At 36.5% G+C, this 22255-nt stretch overlaps 1 protein-coding gene across 1 annotated transcript in view; it reads right to left on the reverse strand.

Moving 5' to 3' along the window:
* Positions 1-22255, reverse strand: part of TAOK1 (TAO kinase 1) — a 152425-nt gene that overhangs the window by 37741 nt on the left and 92429 nt on the right. The window contains 5 exon segments of the mRNA XM_069089753.1: positions 4440-4531; positions 6238-6351; positions 7562-7658; positions 8784-8829; positions 11036-11137. Coding sequence (XP_068945854.1) covers positions 4440-4531; positions 6238-6351; positions 7562-7658; positions 8784-8829; positions 11036-11137 — 451 coding nt within the window.

Here is a 22255-nt window from a genome sequence, read left to right on the forward strand (position 1 = left end):
ACTTTCCTACGTGGAAAGTAAAATCAAATTGGGACAGAGCTGAAGGTTTTGAGAAAATTTACAGGGTATAATCCAGAAGACTGACATTTACTGAAAAAAAAAATTTTAGCGAACTAATGGAAGTTATTCATATTGAAAAAAGAATAGCAATTAAAAATGTGACTAGGTTCAAGTTTTAGCTTTTTTGTGGCCATGGTATTTTACAGCATAATGAAAACCTATTTTTCTAGGACCATGTTTCAAATGGTAAAAAAAATTACTTTAAAAGCACTCATTTTTGTTTGGTGAACAAGTTTAGGACACAATAAGTAACTTTTCTATGCTCTGCAATCCTCAGAGTGGCTCATGTGGCAGTAACTGCAAAGTATATGCTAAATATTGGTTGAAGATAGTAAATTAGTAGTAGAAGTAACGAAAACAGCCTATTTAGAAATATTTGCTTCTTGTCCAAGGAATTGTGGGAGATCTAGAATACTCCCATCCCAGGGTAAAAAATACTTATAAATATTTCTCCCTCCTATGGAACAGTCTCATCCAAAGGAAAACCAGGCTGAGATAAAGAAGGAAGCCCTTGAGGACCTGTATGGAAGAGGGGAGAAGAGCAGAATGTGATGTAGTGCCCCTCTGCCCCAGTACCTACATGAGTCCTTGAACCTCACTGTCAAATGCTAAAATGATACTTCTCTCGATGCTATAACTCTATTTGGAAAGACCAGAACATGTTAAGAAAAAAAAAAGTCTTTACATTCTGAAGGGCTTCTAAACCCACTTATTAGGGATAATGTCCAACATCAGTTTTCCTGGGGCGAATGTAAGGAAATACCCATTGGCTCCAATCTTTTATGATGCCACAACAGCCAAGGCTCTATTTATTCAGAATTAACAAAACCTAGTCGAGGCCCCAGAAGATTTAGATACATCCCTTTAGGCTATTGAACCAAGGAAAAGTTCACTTTCATTCCTTACCATTTCTGGGATTATTTTAACTTAAAAATGGGAATCAGATATCTTTCACAAGATCATGTCCAATTTCAATTGACAATTAACCAACGCTCCACCAGGCCTTTCCCAATGAGTTACAGCCAGGTTAAAAAACAGATTCTTTGATCTCATACTCCGTAAGGAAAAATTCAGCATGGAATAAAAACGAAATGTTGGAGTAGGAGGATGAGGTGGAGAAACAAAGGCACCGTCAGCTAAATGGGTAAGCCAATCAGAATTGTCACTGAGAGCACTATGACAGCTACACACCCCCTACAGTTGTTTTACTGCAAATATAAACCACTTTATGATAAATACAGTCCATTTAATCAATGGACTAGAACATTAAAGAACAATTTCATACAAAAACTCATTGAGTTCACCTAAATGAATGAACTTGTAAGCAGATAACTATTCAATGAGAGTTCTTTCTAATCAATTTTGAGCCTTTTCCCTTAAAGAATAATGGTGAATAGCACTGCTGAAATGTAATAAAATTGCTGATGTTTCTTGCTGTACAAACAGCAACATTTGTCATTTTGGGGACTGATGATGGATATAGGAGAGTGGGAGGTTCAGGAGTCCCCTCTGAGAAAAACAAAGGATAAAAACTGTTCCCATGAACTTTGGAAGTACACTTTAAGGACTGAGATACTGGATGCCAAGACATGAATCTTCTAATGCTAAAACTAACCCATTTGTGAGTTCTCTATTATACCTATCCCTCAGTTTCCTTACTTATTTATTACCCCACTTCAGGGAGATGATGTCAAGAATTTGCTTTTGTCTCTTTCAAATAAAAATGAATGAGAGCAGGGCGGCCAGGAGGCACAGTAAGTAAGAGCGCCGGCCCCAGCGTCGGGAGACCTGGGATCGGTTCCAGCCTCAGATACTCAGCACCCACACACACAAAAAATAACTGACCATGTAACCTTGAGCAAGTTATTTAACCCCGACTGCTTTAAAAAAAGAAAATGAAAAAGAATGAGAGCCATTTCTAAAATATACAGAGAATTGAGTCAAATTTACAAGAATACAAATCTTTCCCCAATTGATAAATGGTCAAAGGATATGAACAGGCAGTTTTCAGAGGCAGAAATTAAAGGTATCTATAATCATATGAAAAAATGCTCTAAATCACTACTGATTACAGAAATGCAAATCAAAACAACTCTTAGGTACCACATCTCACTGGTCAGATTGGCTAACATGACAAAACAGGAAAATGATAAATGCTGGAGAAGATGTGGGAAACCTACAACACTAATGCATTGCTGATGGAGTTGTGAACTGATCCAACCATTCTGGAGAGTAATTTGAAACTATGCCTAAAGGGCTATAAAAATGTGCATACCTGGGGCGGCCAGGTAGCATAGTGAGTAAGAGCACCAGCCCCAGAGTTGGGATCACCTGGGATCGAATCTGGGCTCAGACACTTAATACCCACCCAGGAACACCTGGTCGTGTAACCTTGAGCAAGTTACTTAACACCAATTGCTTAGGGCCGACCAGGTGGCTCAGTGAGTAAGAGCACCGGCCCAAGAGTCGGGATGACCTGGATCAAATCCAGGCTCAGATACTCGGCACCACACCCAGAAATAACTGGCTGTGTAACCTTGAGCAAGTTACTTAACCCCAATTGCTTTAAAAAAAAATGTGCATACCCTTTGACCATGCAATACCATTTCTGGGACTGTATCCCAAAAAGATCATACAAGTAGGAAAAGGACCCACATGTACAAAAATATTTATAGCAGTTCTTTTTGTGGTGGCAAAGAACTGGAAATCAAAGGGATACCCATCAATTGGCAAATGGCTGAACAAGTTGTGGTATATGAATGTAATGGGATACTATTGTACTATAAGAAATGAGGAGCAGACAGACTTCATAATAACCTGGAGAGACTTATGTAAACTGATGCTGAGTGAGGGAAGCAGAACCAGGAGAACATTGTACGCAATTACAGACACATGGTATCTGTGATGACTGACTTTGATAGACCAGGCTCCCATCAGCAATGCAAGATTATAAGACAACTCCAAAGAACTCATAATACAAAAGGCTATTTACATCCAGAGAAAGAACTACAGAGTTTGGATGCAGACTGAAGCAAACTACTTGCTCTCTCTCTTTTTTATTTTGTTTTTCTCATGGTTCATTCCATTGGTTATAATTCTTCTTTACAACTTGACTAATGTTTAATATGAAGGTATATGTGGAACCTATATCAAATTGCATGCTGCCATGGGGAAGGAGGGGGAGAGAGTGGGGGAGAAAATTTAGAACTCCAAAACTTGTGAAACTGAATGCTATAAACTAAAAGTAAATATAAACAAAAAATAAAACAAAAAAATTTAATGAGAGTGACTCCTCTCATTCTCAGTCACTAACCTCAGTACCAATGCTAATGCCAAAGAGTAGTCTTGTTGGCAGATGACTTCTTTAGAAAAATCAATGCAAAATTACTTTTCACTATACGGTAATAAAGTTCTAATCACATCTATCTCCATGAGACAGTATATTAGATATATACCGTATATATATATATATAGCTTCTCACTGAAATTAGGTTTGATCAGGCACCAAGATCCCACCTAAACAAAGTCAATAGTAATGATTTTTTTTTAAATTAAGACATTGTGAACTGTTCATGTCCTTGATGTCTCTCTAAAACATTTATTTCCAGCATAACTTTCCCAAGTGCTTGTAAGTATTTCTCTTTATTTTAAATAAGTTCTTTTGGGGGGGGGGGGGGGGGGAAAGACAGGGCAATTGGGATTAAGTGACTTGCCCAAGGTCACACAGCTAGTAAGTGTTAAGTGTGAGGCCGCATTTGAACTCAGGTCTTCCTGATTCCAGGGCCGGTTTTAAATAAGTTCTTATGGCGGAACTTTATGAAATGAAAAAACTCAACATTACAAAGGCTGGGAGGTATTGAAAAGGTTGGTGATATTGGGGAATTAGAAGAGCCTTACTAATTTTACTCTTAAAATAAAGGCTTGCTGTCTGAGGCATATCTGTGAGGAGCTAAGCTAAGCCAACCCTAACAAGTACCAAGACTGGTATAAAAGGCAGTGCACAACTGGACACCTTAATCACCTGGTTTACCCCAGGCAACCAGGTGCCAACTATCATAGCATTCCATCAAAGGGTTTACAATATATCAACTTACATGTGAAACAAGCCTAGCATAATTTTGCCTACACATTAAATGCTAAATAAATATTTGTTGATTGCTCCTAAACACAGATATCACTAGTTTACAAAATTATTTTATACTAAAAGACATGCCAAAGTTGAAACAGAGAACCAAAATGGGACTTCTGACTGAAACTTCATTAATTGTTCCCCTAAAGAAACAGTATAAAATACAGAAAGTTATATACAGGAGAGAGAATTGAGGTTAAAACATATATTAAGCCAACCTATCATGTATCAAAATAAACATGCTGCTTACCTAACTCAATACATGTTATTCCAAGAGACCACACATCAACTTTGCCATCATATTGCCCTTCATCCATGGCTAAAATTACTTCTGGGGCCATCCTAAAACACAAAATATTAATTGTTATTCCTTAAGACTCTATAAATTTGTTAAAATGGTCCATGCAAACTATATAACCTACATGTAAAATGAATACTGGCTTAAATTTTAAGCCCATTTATTGAACAGCAGAAATATTATGATGGGCAAAAAATGCATAAGGGAAATAAAATAAATAAATATAATGATCTTAGAACTTCATTTGGGGACACTTATAATCCTAAAAACCAATCTTAATAATCATTCTCATTCTTTTTCTCTGGATCTCAGGTATTAAAATTTGAAGATGTTACTTGCACATTCCAAAAAATAACATATCTGAACCAGATAGAAAATATGGGGCAATCTATGCTGATCCCTCAATTTTGCCCTAGGTTCTGACCAGTGATGTTTATCTTTTGTTTGGAGAGGCTTGAAAAAGAATAGCAAATAAAAATGTGAATAATCATCAGTTGTGTCAGTGATTTATAATTGTTGCATGCAAGTTGATGATCTCATGCTTTAAAAAGGCAAAAAAGCAAAATTATATAATACCAATAATACAAAAGTAACTTGATTTAAAAATTTGGCTCTTTTTCAAAATTAAAAGTATACCAACTGCCCTATGACTATGTACAAAGCTTTTAGTGGGCCATAAGCTATATGAATATAGGGGAAAAAAATTCTTTTAAGACTTTGATCCCTAGCCACTCAAAATAACAACACTATCCATGGGCTCATTCATAAATGACAATATTTTAGCTCTAGTATTACATGTAGAAGAAGTACATTCCCATGTATTTATTTGACTTCATGAACTGGACTCTATGGCAGAGACTCTGCCTGGCACCCGCTTGACATCTAGATACTCTATCCCCATAGTCCTGAGCTCAGTGTAGCGAGCCTGTGGTACCCACTCAAATGAGAAGGCAGTGTTGTGTAGTTAAAGAGGTCTCAGGAGAGAATTGGGTTCAAATCTTGCCTCTGATATATGCGTGGCATCTGTCCAAGATTAAATCACTTACCCTCTCTTTAGTCTTAGTTTACTTATAGAATGACCAGAATTATACTTATAACACCTTTCTCTCAGGTTTGGATGAACAAATGAAATTGAGAATATAAAGTGCTATGGAAACTTTAAAGTGCTATATAAACATCAGATTCAACGCTTCATGGAGGATTCAATACATAAATATCACTACAGCATGATAGAATGATGAGCACACACTATTTTGCATAATAAAAAAACCTTATTCCACAAATATTCACAAAATATAGCTCTAATAGAGCCAAAAAAGATGAACATGGATATAGCATAAGTGCCCTGTTCAGCTAGTGTTTCCATCTCTTCCCTAAACAAAATGAGTCAAAATAATTTACCAGCATGTTTCACTTACTTTTCCTTCCCATCCCCAAAGTCTACCAAAAGTGCTACCAAGTAAAACAATGAGGAAAGAAGCAGCATTGCTCTAACCCTGGATACCTGAGAGTGGACAGCAGTCCTGGTGTTCTGGGGCCCCCTTAAAAAGGTGAGCATTTTCAGTATGGTATACACTGAGGACAGATAAACAATATTACCCATTTCCCCTGGGTGTTCCCAGGCATCTCTCGTTACACACTCCCTTCTAAATGAAAATAATTCCAAAATGAACCAAGTTCAATTTGTCATATTAACTAGACACACTGACTAGTCCAGTTAAGACCACCATCAACAGAAAAAAATTCTTACCAATATGGTGTCCCCACAAAGGAATTGGCAGGAGATGCTATGGAAGCAGATCCAAAATCAGCAAGTTTCACCTGGCCTGGCTCTGTCAGGAGGATATTTCCTGCTTTGATATCTCTGATTAAGGAACATAAGATAATTATATATCTTGCTTTTCTTAGACTGTGATAAGAATCAAGTAAGAATTCCCCAAAGAAGGGAGAAAAAGAAAATCAAAATAATTTGTTCTATGATACATTCAGGGTAGAGATTAAAAAAAAAAAAAGCTTCAGAATTAGAAGAAAAAAATATGGAAGCAATAAAAGTTAAAAATAATTACCTAAAAGAAAAAAAAGCAAGGATAGAAGAGAATCTACAGATAATTAGTTAACTATAAGATATAGGTTTATAATTTGAATTTCAGTTTATTTGTACAAGTAACTGAATAAACTGAATTAAGAATCAAAACAGTTAAAAAAAAATACATACCCACAAGTACAAAAAGCCTCCATAAGGAAAAGGTAAAACACTTTTTGTCATTGTAAGTCATCATCATACTATTTTCTAAATCCTAGACATAAATTGAAACCATAATTTCTACAACCTACTGATCTTATACTGCTCTGACTATCAAGTTACATTCCAGTATATTACTTCTTTAGGAAGGTAGAATCTTGCTGCAAATACACTGTCCCTCCATGGATAGTGTATTCTAACTGAATAGTACACACAATGGACTGTATAATGTACTCTATTCTAAAAATCAAATAATTATGACTTCCCATGCACTTATATATATACACCATCACTTAATATATCCTAAGAATGCTCTCACAAGTCTTGAAAAAGTTAGCCTCCTTCCAAAGCTTTGTATGGATATCACTTCTGCCTCCCAAAGTAATATAAATAGTAGGGAAAATCCCCATAAATGGTTTCTGAATAAGGTCCTAATTAATTTTTTTCCCCTAATTTTAAAGATACAATTATCACATTCAAACATAATTGTTTATAACAAGGAATAATGGTGAACAAATCTCTATCATATCAAGTTCATAAGTCTCACACACTCAAGAAATCCCAATAGCTGCAAACAAAAACATAAGGTGGAAATGAGATAATCATTATGTTGGTATTTTAGTATTCCAGTTAAGTTCATCATTCTAAAACACAGTATTTCTATAAAATTACATACAAGTAAAATCAAAATTTTTAACTCTGCAAAACGTTGAATTTGCTATTACCAACAATAAATTCACTACAAGGATGACTAACCTATGATAAATTAAGTAAATTGTGTGTGTATGTGTGTTAGAGAGAGAGAGATGTAGCTGGTTCTCAAAACACTTACCTATGGATCATATTGTGAGAATGTAAGTAGGCCAATCCCTGGAGAGCACCATGTGTGATTGCTGCTATTTCCACTTCTTGTAATGGCTTTTTGTGAACTTAAAAGAATTGGTTGAAATGAATTATTAAAAGTACCTATGTAATTCACATACTTTGATAGTAGCCCCCCTCCAAAAAAGAAAGATAAAAAAATGAAGTCTAAAAATGGTTTGAGAGGGAAGGGGGTGGGGGAATGAGAAAACCAAGCATTTCCAACATGACAAAACATAACCACACAAGCACATGAGTTCAGTTTCACCAAGTTCGGTCTTGAAAAATTGTAACTAAAAAAAGTAAGTAAAATTGTAGCTCTTATTCAAATTTTTTACTTGTCAGGAAAATGCTGGGTTTCTTAAGAAATAGAAGTACCATCAAATATACCCTTCAAGTTCTGACCTCAAAGGTAAGAGCTCATTCTATTGGTGCAAAGTTCTGAAGGACATTCTTTAAAGTGTGAGGGAAGAAGTGAGCCCAACGGCAGGTAGGAAAGTAATGGTTATGAACAGTACAATTTTTTTTTTAAAGCAAGCGGGGTTAAGTAACTTGCTCAAGGTTACACGTCCAGTTATTTCTGGGTGTGGTGCTAAGTATCTGAGCCCAGATTTGATCCCCAGGTCATCCCGACACTGGAGCCAGTGCTCTTACTCGCTGAGCCACCTGGCCACTCCTAAGCAATTGGGGTTAAGTAACTTGCTCAAGGTTACACGGCCAGGTGTTTCTGGGTGGATGCTAAGTGTCTGAACCCGGATTCGATCCACATGTCATCCTGACACTGGAGCCGGTGATCTTACTCGCTGTGCTACCTGGCCGCCCCAAACTTTTATTTTTTGCCTTTTGGAGGGCAATTGGGGTTAAGTAACTTGCCAAAGGTTACACAGCTAGTGTGTGTGTGTGTGTGTGTGTGTGTGTGTGTGTGTTAAGTGTCTGAGGCCGGAACCGAACTCGGGTCCTGTTGACTCCGGGGCCAGGGCTTTACTCACTGTGCCACCTAGCCTCCCCAGAACAGTACAATTTTCAGGCACTAAAATACACCATTCTGAAAATCTAGAAAAAGAAAAGCTAAGGTTGCTTCTACTTCCTGTTATTTCTATAGTTTTTATTTTACTAAATTAAAAATTCACTTTTGGGAAATCTACTAATGGAACTCTCCAATTTCATCACTTTAAAAATAAAAAGAAACTTACCTTCTAGTAAGTCTGAGGCTGATCCTAAACAATATTCCATTACAAGCTGCATGAAAATAATTATAAAGACATTATAAGATTTCTTGAACTCCATAAAAAAATAAAACAAGTTTATGCTCAAAATAAAAAAGTTAATCCCCAAAGCAGTTGCATGGTTTAAGTTGCAAGTGAAAGCTTCAAGGCCAATCAAAACTTACATAAAAAATGAAATATTTACAATGGTGGGGTGGTAGGAGTGAGGAGTATACATCCCTTGAGCTCCTCTAAGATTTGCTGAATGTTTTACATGTTGGAGAAACTCACAAATACACCAAGTACAACCTATATTGATCTCTTGGGGCATGGCTTTTACAAAAGCTCAGAGCATGCCATAGTTTGGGCCAGCATTCTTCAATGAAGTCAAAAGCTCCTAATCAAACCCCACTATAACATCATACAGTTAATTGTCCATTTTTAACATCACTCCTCTGGAACAAACTATTCCTTTTGATACAAGTTTGTCTATTCTCACTGGCCTTTTCCTACCATCCTGTTTTTTCAGGACACTCTACAATGAGACCGCAATGCCTGTATAGTTCACAACTTGGACATTATTCAATGACATCCTCTATTCAAGTAGTTTACAGATTCAAGGGATAGAAGACAGGGGCTTAGACATGTGATTTCTGTAATACAGGAAATTCTCAGGTAATGTACCCCTCAACATACAGCAGGGGTATCCAATTCACTGGCTTCAGCAGGCCCCCAAATACCCAGATCAAAACATAATTGGAAAGTGTTTAACAAGCTAAATAAGAAATACAACACAGATAAGGTTAATTTGTAGCTTAATAAATCAGTCTGCGGCCCATGGGCATCATTTCTATTTGAGCTGGATGTGAGTACTTCTGTGAATTGACTGGTATCATCTGCCTAGGTTGTAACAGAGATGGTATTTGAGGCAAGGCTTTCTGGTTTTGAACCTGGCTATCCAGACACTGCATCATACTTCTTTTCTGGACACTGAGAAAATGCCACAGAACCTTTCAAATTCAGAATCTGGGTTTGGTAAACCCCCAACAGTGACTGTGGTCAAGCCAGGGAGCAAAAACCCCTTCTGACTCAAAGGCCAAACATTTCACCAGCACAAGAGACCACAATTCACCAGTGCACTCACACAAGTTCTTCTATAATAAATGATGATGGTGACCAGCTTTTATACAGTGTTTTAAGGTTTGAAAAGCACTTTATAAATGTTAATTCACTGGAGCCTCCCAACACCCTGGGAGGTATGTGTCATTGTGATTCCCATTCCACAGATGAGAAGTTGCTAAGTTACTTGCCCTGGGTCACAAAGTTAATATTAAAGGCAGAATTCAAATTCAAGTCTTCCTTACATCAGCACTCTTGAGCCACCTAGCTGCCTATACTCCTCCTGAAAAATGATACAAGCAAGAAACACACTCAGTCAAAAGTTCCACTCATTGGTGATGGCTGAAGTACTTTCAAACATGCATGTACACTTTCTAATTTAAATGGCATAAAACAAGAAAATGTGAACCGCACTGCCCTGCACCTGATAGAAAACAAGGCAAACCCCTCCGCTTGTGACTTACAGTCCTCTACTTTCTGGTTCCAAAGTCTCTTTCCTCAAAGATCCCCAAATTTTTCCTGCTCACCTCTACTCCACTCCAACTACAGTGACCGGCTCACTCTCCTATTGCTTCCTTCTGCACCTTCTATCGCCTCTATCAAGCTGCACATCTTCAGCCCCTTACTGTCTTTCCAAGTACAGCTCAGGAGCTGCCACCTTCCACAGGAACCTAGACTGATGTTCCTACACTGCCACCAAAACCACTCCACACATGTGGATATGTGTGATGTTGCTTTCCCCCAGAAGACCATTAAGCTCCTAGAGGGCAGGGCAGGGACCATTTCAAGCACAGTTAATCTGGCATATATTCAGCACTTAATAAATTCCTGTAGAACAGAACAGAATCATTTGGAAAAACTCATTTCTAAGAGAAAAAGATGAAAAATTCTAATTTGTGCATAAATTGATTTTGAATTTTTGAAAACTCTGTAGAAATTCTGTTTAAGTCCTAAACATCTCAGAAATTCATTCCCTCCTCCTCTGACATCTAAAGGTCCTGAATTTCCCTTTCTTAGAATGACAGAGAGTTTTCAAGTGGCTCTGCTGAGCAAATTCAGTACATTCTGAATTAATCTAAACCAAGTTACCTAACAGGACGGGAGGCAGAGAGAATACTCACCCATGCTGTGTGCTCACGCAGATAGCAGCCTTTGTATTCTATGCTGTTGGGATGCTTTATTCTCTGTAGAAACTTGACTTCCTTAATAATGTCCTGCCATTTCTTTAAAAAACGAATACGGAGAAAGTGTCAGCTGTCACTGTTTCAAAGAATGTTCAAACCACACAAAAACAAAAGCAGCAAAACATCCCTAGAAGGAGTACCAGGAGGAGAAAACCACAGAACAGCGTATTTTCTTCATGCAGTTAGTGCTTAATCTCAAACTGTCCAACTATGATCGGCCCCACTTAGAGCACGCTGCCTCAGTAAAACTTTTACTGTCTATAAAAGAAAGTCGTTTAAGAGAACTTAATCAATTAGCAACTAGAATTTTGATTAAAATTTTACACATGTACTGAACATTAAAAAAAAATGACCCACAAAAGCCAATGTAGCCAAAATAAGAAGGCAGGAAACTGGGAAATGTTTTTTACAGTAAGCTTCTCTGATAAAGGCCTCATTTCTCAACTATATAAGGAACTGAGTCAAGTTTATAAAAATAGGAGTCATTCCCCAACTGATAAAAGGTTAAAAAATGTGAACAGGGAGTTTTCTGAAGAAGAAATCAAAGCTATCAACAGTCATATGAAAATATGCTTTATTTGGGGCAGCTAGGGGGCACAGTGAATAGAGCACTGGCCCTGGAGTCAGGAGGACCTGAGTTCAAATCCAGCCTCAGACACTTGACACACTTACTAGCTGTGGGGCCTTGGGCAAATCATTTAACCCCAACTGCCCTCCAAAAAAAAAGGCAAAAAAAAAAAAAAAGAAAATATGCTTTATATCACTAATAATTAGAGAACTACAAACTATCTCAGACTTATTAGGTTGGTTAACATGACAGAAAAAGAAAATGATAAATGCTGGAGAGAATACAGAAAAACTGGGACACTGATTCACTGTTGATGGAATCATGAACTTGTCTAAACCATTCTGAAGAACAATTTGGAACTATGCCCAAAGGGTTATAAAGCTATTGTATATACCCTTTGACCCAGGGTGTGTATCCTAAAGAGATCAAAGAAAAGGGAAAAGGACCTAGTTGTATGAAAATATTTATAGCGGCTTTTTTTTTTTTGAAGCAGCTCTTTTTATGGTGCCAAAGAATTGAAAATTGAGTGGATGCCCATCAATTGGGGAATGGCTGAACAAGTTGTAGTATGTGACTGTGATGGAACCCTACTGTGCTATAAGATATGGTGACCAGGACCATTTCTAAGAAACCAACTAATACAAAATGAAGTGAGCAGAATGAGGAGAACATAATACAGAGTAATAGCAAGACTGTGCAATGATCAAATGTGAAAAATTTAGCTACTCCAATAAAGATAATGAACCAAGATAATTTCAAAGGACCCATGATGAAAAATGCTATCTACTTTTGGAGAAAGATCTAATGAACTTTGAATGAAGACTGAAGTATACTTTTTGCATTTTATATTTCGTAAGGTTTTTTTGGGGGGGGGGACACAACATGACTAATATGGAAATGTTTGGCATAACTTCACATGTATCATAACTGATATCACTACTTGCCTTTTCAAGGTGGGGGGCAGGTAACTCAGATTATTTTTAGAAAATGAATGTTAAAAAAAAAATGTCAGCATTTGGGATTTAGGCCCCCGCCCCCCGAAATACCAATCCAGTCCCTTAATTCACCATCTCTTTTAAATAAATACTGCAAGCTCTTTTTATGGTGGTAAACAACTGGAAACTGAGGGGATACCTATCAACTGGGGAATGGCTGAACAAGCTGTGGTATATGAATGTGATGGAATACTATTGTTCTCTAAGAAATGATGAGCAGGCAGTTTTTCAGAAAATCCTGGAAAAGCTTACATGAACTAATACTGAATGAAGTGAGCAGAACCAGTAGAACATTGTACACAGCAGCAGCAACACTGTGTGATGATTAACTATGACAGACTTAGTCTTCTTAGCAATACAATGATCTAAGACAATTCCAAAAGACTCATGATGGAAAATGCTAACCCTATCTAGAGAAAGAACTATGGAATCTACAAATCAAAGCATACTATTTTCACTTTTTTGGTGTGTTTTTTGTTTTTCCTTTCTTGTGGTTTTTCCCTTTTGTTCTAATTTTTTTTTTCATAACATGACTAATGTGGAAACGTTTAACATGATTGTACATGTATAACCTATATAAAAATGCTTACTGCCTTGGAGAGAGAGGAGGGGAGGGAGGAAAATCTGGAACTCAAAATTTTATAAAAGGGAATACTGAAAACTATCCTGACATGTAATTGGGGAAAAAAATAAAGTAAATAAACACCGCAAATTCCAAAGTTTTTACAAGTAAATGAAGTTATGCTTCCCATAACTTACAGCCTCCTAAAATAGTCTCACTGAAATGTTAATGAATCTTCAAGTATACAAGGTAATTTTGTACAAGTAGAAAAATACTCAAGCCAGGTCTTCCTGATATACTATGCCATAAATTAAGATACTAAACTTACTTTTAAGTAATTGAAACTTTAAAACCAAGTGATCTGCAAGGAAGACTATAGTCAGGAGAAGCTAATTTCCTTTGGCTAAGATGTGGGTATAAGACATTAAAACCAGACATTAAAATAAGAAATTAAAATTTACTTTTTAAAGCTAACTTCTACTAGCCATGGTAACCAAACCTAGAGTCCATCTGTTTACACCTTAAACTGAGTGACCAACATTTGCTTCTAGGTCCTGATCCTTTTTTAATATTCTACCTTACTATCATTCACACTAAACCATGCCATCAATGACAGTTTCCATCAGTAGGATTATGCAACTAAATTTGTCTTCCTACTAATAATAATAGCTAGTGTTTTTTATAGTGCTTTAAGGTTTATAGAGTACTTTAAAATATTATCTCATTTTATCCTAGTAACAACCTTAGGAGGTAAATGTTATTATTACCTTTATTTTATAGAGGAGGAAACTGAGGTAGGCAGGCTAAGTGACTTGTTCAGGGCCACACAGCTATTAAGATTCTGAGTTCAGGTTTTAACTCAGGCTTCCTAACTCACTGTATCATGCTGATATTTAATGTATCCAAAAAAGAACTTTGTAAGTTCTTATTAATTCTAGTAAGAAAGGTTCTGAGATGTCTCTACCCTATTTTTACTGTTAAATAAATTGTTCTGATATTCAGTCATTCATTCTTTTCACAAAATTCAAACAGCTACTAGAAACCAGATGTAAACAAATTTAGTGTAAGCAGATTTTTTCACAGGCTATTTCAAGTTCTATGCAATACACTGCAGAATGTGAGTTCATCTGGCATCCAGATCAACCTGCTATTTAGTTGGGCAAACAAGGATGGGCAGATCTCTGACTTTAGCAAGAGCAGAAGTAGAATTCAAGCCTCCCTAACATGGACAATGTGGTATCTGGAACTGGTAGAGATACAGACTTAATTAAGAATGGACATTATACAACCCAATGGAATATATAAAACAACCCACATTTGGGGGAAGATTATTTTCTTTAAATGTCAAAGGGCTACACTTTCTATTAGCATATGAACTATGACTAGTAGATGGTTTTAGACTATCTGTAAACAAACCCAATGAATGGTTTCTGAGAATGACTATAATGTGGAGTCTGTTGGATTATTTTGGGAAGGCACTTTGGGGTGATCAGAAGCATAGAAAGCCTGAGGAATCTGAGGTATCTTGCTTAACCTTGTTCTTAAGTAACCCTTCTTTGCCCTGTCCCTCAGTTTTCTTCTGTAATCAAGAAAAAAATTTATATTTCATATGATGTAATAACACTTGAATAGCAACTTGGCTTACAAAAATAAGATTTTCTCAGCATTCTTTGAAAGGAGCTTTACAACCTGAATAATAAACAAAATAACATATTATAAATAAATAGATCAGCAGCAAATTCAAACATTACCTCAAGAAGAATAGATTACTACTGAGGAGGCAGTTTCAGCTACAATTCACTATCATATTGTTCCAGTGTTATATCTATCAATCCATCAAAGACTTTGTTAAATTAATACGGTATTATTCTGCAGGGATAACAGCAATCAAAACTTTAAAAAAACAAACAAAATAATTTCTACATCGTCCATGTCCAAAAACAAATCTGCCTCATTTTGTACTCTGATCCTTTCACCTCTCTATTAGAAGATGGGTAGCATGTTTCATTTAAGTCCTTTGTAATCATAAGACATTACATTGATTGGTTCATAAATCTTTTTTAAATTCCTGACAAGGGGCGGCCAGGTGGTGCAGTGAGTAAGAGCACCAGCCCCAGAGTCAGGAGACCTGGGATCGGTTCCGGCCTCAGATACTTCACACTCACATACACACACAAAAAAACTGGCCATGTAACCTTGAGCAAGTTACTTAACCCCAATTGCAAAATTCCTGACAATATCATCTTTGTATAAATTGTTCCCCTGGTTCTGCAAACTTCATTCTGCATCAGTTCATACAAATCTTCCCAGGTTTCTCAGAAATCATGCCCTTCACTATTTCTGACAGCGCAGTAGCTATCTATTGCATACATATAAAACTGTCACTTGTTAAGTTACTCTCTAATGGTTGTTCATTTGATCAGTTCCTAACTCTTTGCCACCCCCAAAAAAATATTTTATGTTTCTCTTGACTCCTGTGTTTTAACTTCAAAGTTTCTATGCAGCTCTGGTCTTTTCATTTCGAATGCTTAAAATATTTTTATATTCCATTAAAGGCTCATACTCCTCCCCCAAACAATTATATTCAGTCTTTCTGAGCAAGTCAATCTTGGCTCTAAGCCTATATTTTACTTGGCCTTTTGGAACACTGTATTCCAAGTTCTCTGCTCCTTCATTGTGATAGCTGCTAAAAGACATGTAATCTTGGCTGTGGCTCTGTGGTACTTAAATTCTTTCTGGCTGCTCCTAGTACTTGTTTTTTGATTTGGAAGCTCTTTCCTGGGGACTTTCATTTGGGAGTTTCTTTTAGGAGGTAAATAGGAGATTCTACTTTCACTTTGTGTACTAGTTCTAAGAGGTTTGAGCAGTTTTCCTTTATGTTTTCTTGAAATATGATGTCTATTAGATTATCATTTTGGTCATGGCTCTCTCGGTCTGATGATCCTTACACTTTCTCCCCTTCATTTATTTTCAAGGTCAGTGGCATTTACTATGGAGAAAGCATACATTTTCTCCTTTTTTTTTCTTTTGATTTTGTTTTAATATTTTTTATTGTTTTATGAATTCATTAGGTTCTATTTTTTCATTCCAATTTCCAGGAATTTTGTTGGTTGAGGAAGGTTTTTTCCTCAAATAGCAAGCTATTAATTTCCTTTCCAATTTGTTCTTCCATAGCTTTCAAATTTTTTCCTTTTTTTCCCTCTAGTATTTCCATTTATAAAAAAATTTCAAATTCTTTTTCACTCTTCATCTCTAAAGAAAATTCTAGTTCAATTTGTACTGTGTTTTAGGCTTTGCTTATAGATGTTTTAAAGCCATTCCCTTCTTCTGGGTTTGTTATCTTGAACATCCCTGTCAACATAACAGCTTTTTATAGTGAGATTCTTTTTTGTTTGCTAATTACTCCATCATATTTCCTGACCTGATATCAGGGCTAGGCTCTGCTCCATGCGGAAGTGAATGTCTAGGCTGGTCCTGCTGCTGTTTTCTTAAGGATGCTGAGTGTTATGTCATCCTAGGATCTCAGAGACAGCTCAGGCTGGAGACGTATAAGCTTCCAAGGCTCTCTGGTCTGAGCTATGCAAAATTCTGACCTGGTTTTGGATCTGAGCAACAGGACCATGGACTTGTCCCCTTACACATTTCATAAGACAGCTGCTGAATGCAGTTTGCTCTCAGCTACCTGAAAAGCTTTGCTGCTTCAAAGGGTCTCCCTCTGGTCTGAGATTCCTGTCCTGGATACTTTTCTTCAGGCTTTAGACTGGGCTGAAACTAGAGCTGAGGTCTCACTCTACTCCTCAGGGCAGAACCATGCAGTGGCAGCTTGCTTTAGAAGTTGTCCCTTGAAGGACTTATCTAGACAAAAATATTTGTAGTAGCTCTTTTTGTGGCAAAGAATTAGAAATTGAAAGGATGCCCATCAATTGGAGAATGGCTGAACAAGTTGTGATCTATGATTGTGATGGAATACATACCATTGTGCTGCAGGAAATAATGAACAGGATGGTTTCAGAAAAACCTCGGAAAACTTATCCAGGGTTGGGGAATCTACGGCCTTGAGGCCACACATGGCCCTGTAGGTTGCTGGGTGCAGTCCTTTGATTGAATCCAAACTTCACAGAACAAATCCCCTTAATAAAAAGACTGTTCTGTAAAACTTGGACTCAGTCAAAAGGCCACACCCAAGGACCTAGAAGAACATATGTGAACTTGAGGCTGCAGGTTCCCCACCCCTAACTGAACTAATGCAAAGTGAAGTGAGCAGAACCAGGAAAACACTGTACTCAGTAACAGCAATATTGTAATACTAATCAAATGTGAAAAAATTAGCTATTCTGATCAAGACAATGATCTAAGACAATTCCAAAGGACCAGTGATGATAAAAAGCTATCTATCTTCAGAGAGGGAACTGATGGAACTCAGAATGCAGACTGAAGCATACTTTTTTAAGCTTTCTTTATTTTGTTTGTATTTTCTTTTGCAACATAGCTAACATGAAAATATATTTGGCATGATTTCATATGTATAATCTAAATCAAAGTGCTTGCCTTCTCAAAGAAGGAAGAAGAGCGGGAGGGTGGGAGAGAATTTGGAACTCAAAATTTTTTTAAATTATTGTTAAAATTTTTTTACATGTAATTGGGAAACATTTAATGAAATTTAATTTATATCTATATATTTGTATACACACACACACATACACACACGTTGTTCTCTGCTTAGGCTACTCTGCATATATGACCTAGAGCTAGGCAGGAAAAGACAACGCTGCTAGCTATTATCTGTTCCTACACTGAACACAAGAATGTCATCTTGTCCTGGTGTAGAGCCTCTGACAGCCTTCACTCTCGGTAAACTCTATGCAGTGAGTTCTTGGCCAGAACCCCATGCACAGTGTCCACAGACCTCTCTTGCTCATCTCTTAAGCTGACAGAAAATAACTGTGACTTTCTCTTGGATTTCCTGAATTTCAGAACTTGGTCTGGAGCATTTTCTGGATCTGTTTTGTTTTCTGGAGGGAGAAGGGGGGTGGTATACGTCTTCCTGCTATGACGACACTTTGGCTCTGTCTCTATAGAAATCAGATCTTTTAGTCTTATATCTAGCATGGATAGTTTTTACCAACCTATTTTTTAGCTGAGGGTAGAAAAGTACCAGGACTACAAAATGTGTGTGTACATATATCGGTATATAGATTCACTTTCAACTTATTTTAGTACTGCAGTGTTATGAGTAGTGAAACATAAGGACTCTTTCAGAAGAGAAATAATGTGTTTGTGCAAAAAAGGTGATTTGGTCAAAACTCCAGTATTTCTGAAGTTAATTTTTATTTAATCAGAATAATTTTTGTATTTATTCTCTTCATATACATTCTATCTATGTCTCTGTTGTTTCTCCCATTAGAATATAAGCTGTCTGAAAGCAGAAATTATTTCATTCACTATCCTTGTATACCCAGTGGTAAGCAACTGGGTGACCAGAGACTGAGGCCATGACAATTGTTTTCTTAAAGCAGATGATTTCAAATAATAAAAAGATGAAAAATAAAACAATATTAGTATTTAAAGCATTCTCAACATATTCTAAGTTCCCCAGTGAAGCAAAAACTACACTTACCTGTATTGAAACAGACTCTAAAAAGAAAACCAGAAATCTACCACTAGTTCATACGGAAATCCTCTTTGTCTAGAATCAAAATGGAAGCAATTTCTTCTTACAGGCCATATTTAGAATTTTGTTTCTCAACCCATACTAAACTCATATACTCAAGGAACTAAAGCTGAAATCTTCCTTGGGTAACTAATTTGATACTCAAATCTTTTGGATTTACCAATCTTTCTCATTTACCAATGAAGATCACATCTTCATTCTTCCATCATTGGAAGCCTATAAATACTTGAAATTTCTTTTTGAAACAGCTTGTCACTTTATTTCCATCTGTATTGCAAATTACCATCCAAAAAAAAGCTATGTGTCATAATTTTGGTTTAGTTTTTTATCCCTCCCCCCAGCAATTCCACATTCTTCCTTTTAAAATACATTAAGTACAGTTTAACTATTCAAGCCCCCAAATGCAGAAATGGTAAAACTGAAGTCAATCAAACCAAGGTTCTAACCAAAAACATGTTGACAGAAATATTCATATCCACTTCTGAAACTATATCCTATTCAATTTGGCCCAATTGTAACAAAAGCACAATTCAGAACAAAAAGTCATTAACGGTTCTATCTGCAATATGGGCTAGGTTGCACCACTCCCTTGGCTCTTGGTTTTAATCATGCATTACTCTGGAGAGGCAGCAGAGTACAGCAAGAAAAGGGCTGAAGTTAGAGTTTAAAAAGCAAAGCTACTTGTTACTTGGATAATCTTGAGCTTCCCTGGTTCTGGGCCTGTTTTCTCCCTTGTAAAATAAGGAGGCTGGAATACACTATCTCAGAAGTCCTTAGCCACCTTCAAATCTGTATGGTTTCAAGTGTAAGGGAAAAAATCACAAGGCATTCTGTAACTGTTAGTCAATTAATGAACCTGGCCTGTTTTTTCTAAAGTTCATAAAGTATTATAAATATGCATAAAAAACTTGAGGAAAAAAGACAGAAGCTGACATAACCTGTTTCATTCTTGGGAACAAATTATTTATAGTCCACAGTAATTAAAACAGTAAGGAGAGAAGTAGGTACAGATTATATTTATTAATATAGCATTAATAAACAGATTTGATACTATAAAGCAGATATGAGGGAGGGGGAAGAAGAAAAACATACAAAAATTTAATCACGAAATTCAGATTGGAGACTGACATGGCAAACAGATGTATACACAGCTTGAAAGTTAACTGGGAGGTACATATGAAACATCTCAATTTTTTAAAGGGCCTAAGACATCAAAATTTTATTAGTAAAACATCATATTGACATAGAATCCAAATCAGTTATTCAGTGCTGGCATAAACACAGAGTAAATGTTTTCTGTTTTAGTTAAAATCACTCCTTTGGGAAAAATCTTTCCACATTTCTCAGGATTCCTCATATTGATTATTTCTTACTATACCACAATATTAAATCAATTCATATACTAATTTTTTAAAAAAGGAATTCGCCCAACTTATAAGCATCTATGTTGTCTACAATTCTTTGCTACAACAGAAAGGGCTGTTCCAAATATCTTGGTATTTCACCTATTTGATCTGGGACTGGAATTGCTGGGCCACAACAGTAGTTTAGATATGTTTCTTGCATAATTCCAAATTGATATCCAGAATGTTTGGACTAATTCAAAAATCTACAAACCACATATAGTGTACCTGTCTTCCCATGGCCTGACGGAAAATGACTGTTCCTGTTTTCATCTGCAAGTTTTCAGGGTGTGACAGGATCTGCTTTTATTAAATTCTACAGGTAAGCAAACTAAATACCATGTTCATTGTGATAATTCCTAAGAAGTATCTATCATAATAAAATTAAATATCTTATAAAATATAAAATAAATTCTAGTGTTAAACCTTCACTTTTTAAAGATGCAAACTTTACCCATTTTTAGATGAAGATCAATGTTAATTTGTTTTTTCACTTTGGGATTTTATGTAACTAAGACACTACTTTAGTAGTTGAAATGAATTTAATCAGCAATAGTCAGAATTTTAATGAACTGATCTAGAATAAACTCTTTAACTCAATCCAACCCAACAAACTTTGTTAAATGCCAACAGTATATACATGACATAGTATTAAGTTATTGGTATACAAAGATAAAGCAAGACACAGTATTTACCTTAAAAGAGTGTACAATGTTGGGGATAATGGAATGGGGACCAGGGTAAGAGATTTACACAAATAACAAGGCAGAATGGAGAAAGCTCATCCAGACACAGTGTGGTGAGAAATCTCAGAAAGGTCTGATGAAGTTCCCTTAGGAGAATCAGGAAGTAACATCTGAACGAAAAGGTAAAGAAAGGGAGCAGGGGGGTGAGAAGGGGAGTGTCCATCCCAGGCACTGGGCACAGCATAAGGCAGACAGAGAACAAAGGACATTGAGTGAACAGTTTAATTTGTTTGCAAAGTATAGTACAAGATAGTACAAGTGTAAGAGACTGGAAAGACAGAGGACATTAGACTATGGAGGGCAGTGAAAGGCAGGTTATGGAATATTTTATTTTATAATATTTGTCAGACAACTGAAATTTAATGAAGGGTTATGAGTAGGAGTGGCCTAAGCAATGCCTTTGAAAAGTCACAAAGGCAGTAATGTGAAAGGCTGAAGAAAGTACAGGCTAAAGACAGGAAGACCAGTTAGGAGGCTGATATAAAAGTCCAGGTAAGAAAATAGGAGGGTCTGAAACAGGGCAGCTATAGTAGAAGCAGAAAGGATGACCCTAGGATATAGTATAGGGCAGGGCACATAGGACCAAGTAACTAAGTAGATACTAAAGGTGACAACGTGTCAAAGATTATTCTGAAGTTTCAGGTCAGGTCAAATGGATGAATTGGTAGTAGCGTCATTAAAAATAGGGGAAGAGGTAGAGTTTCATTTTGTTTTAAAGGGGTAACAATGAGTTCAGTTTTAGAAATGATCAGTTTGAGGTGAGCAAGACATCTCAGTAAAGCCATCTATTTGGCAGCTAGAAATATGTAATCAGATCTCTGGGGAGAGGTCTGTATGGGAGAGAGGGAAAGATTTGGGAGTCATCTGAATAGAGGTTAAAAACTGAGCCCTGGAAATGAATGAGCTAAATTCAAATTAGCATTTAATTAGGTACTTAGAATATACAAGGCTGGAGAAACTAGGGAGAGAGGGGAAAGAGAAAGAGAGAATAAATCTTCAATAGATAAATAGTCAAAGGATATGAACAGTGTGTAAAAAAAGAAATGCAATCAAAGGCTATATGAAAATATGCTCCATATCATAAATAAAAAGAGAAATGCAAATCAAAACAAATCTGTGGTTTCACTTCTTGTCCATCAAGTAGATAAAAACAACAAAGCTGAAGCAGTCTATGCTGCAAGAGATATGGTGAGCTTTGTTTGTTGGTAGAGC

The sequence above is a fragment of the Petaurus breviceps genome, unplaced genomic scaffold (genome assembly GCF_028583685.1).
Source record: "Petaurus breviceps papuanus isolate PSGF00001 unplaced genomic scaffold, PetGlider_PUasm1.0 186, whole genome shotgun sequence".
NCBI lineage: Eukaryota > Metazoa > Chordata > Mammalia > Diprotodontia > Petauridae > Petaurus > Petaurus breviceps.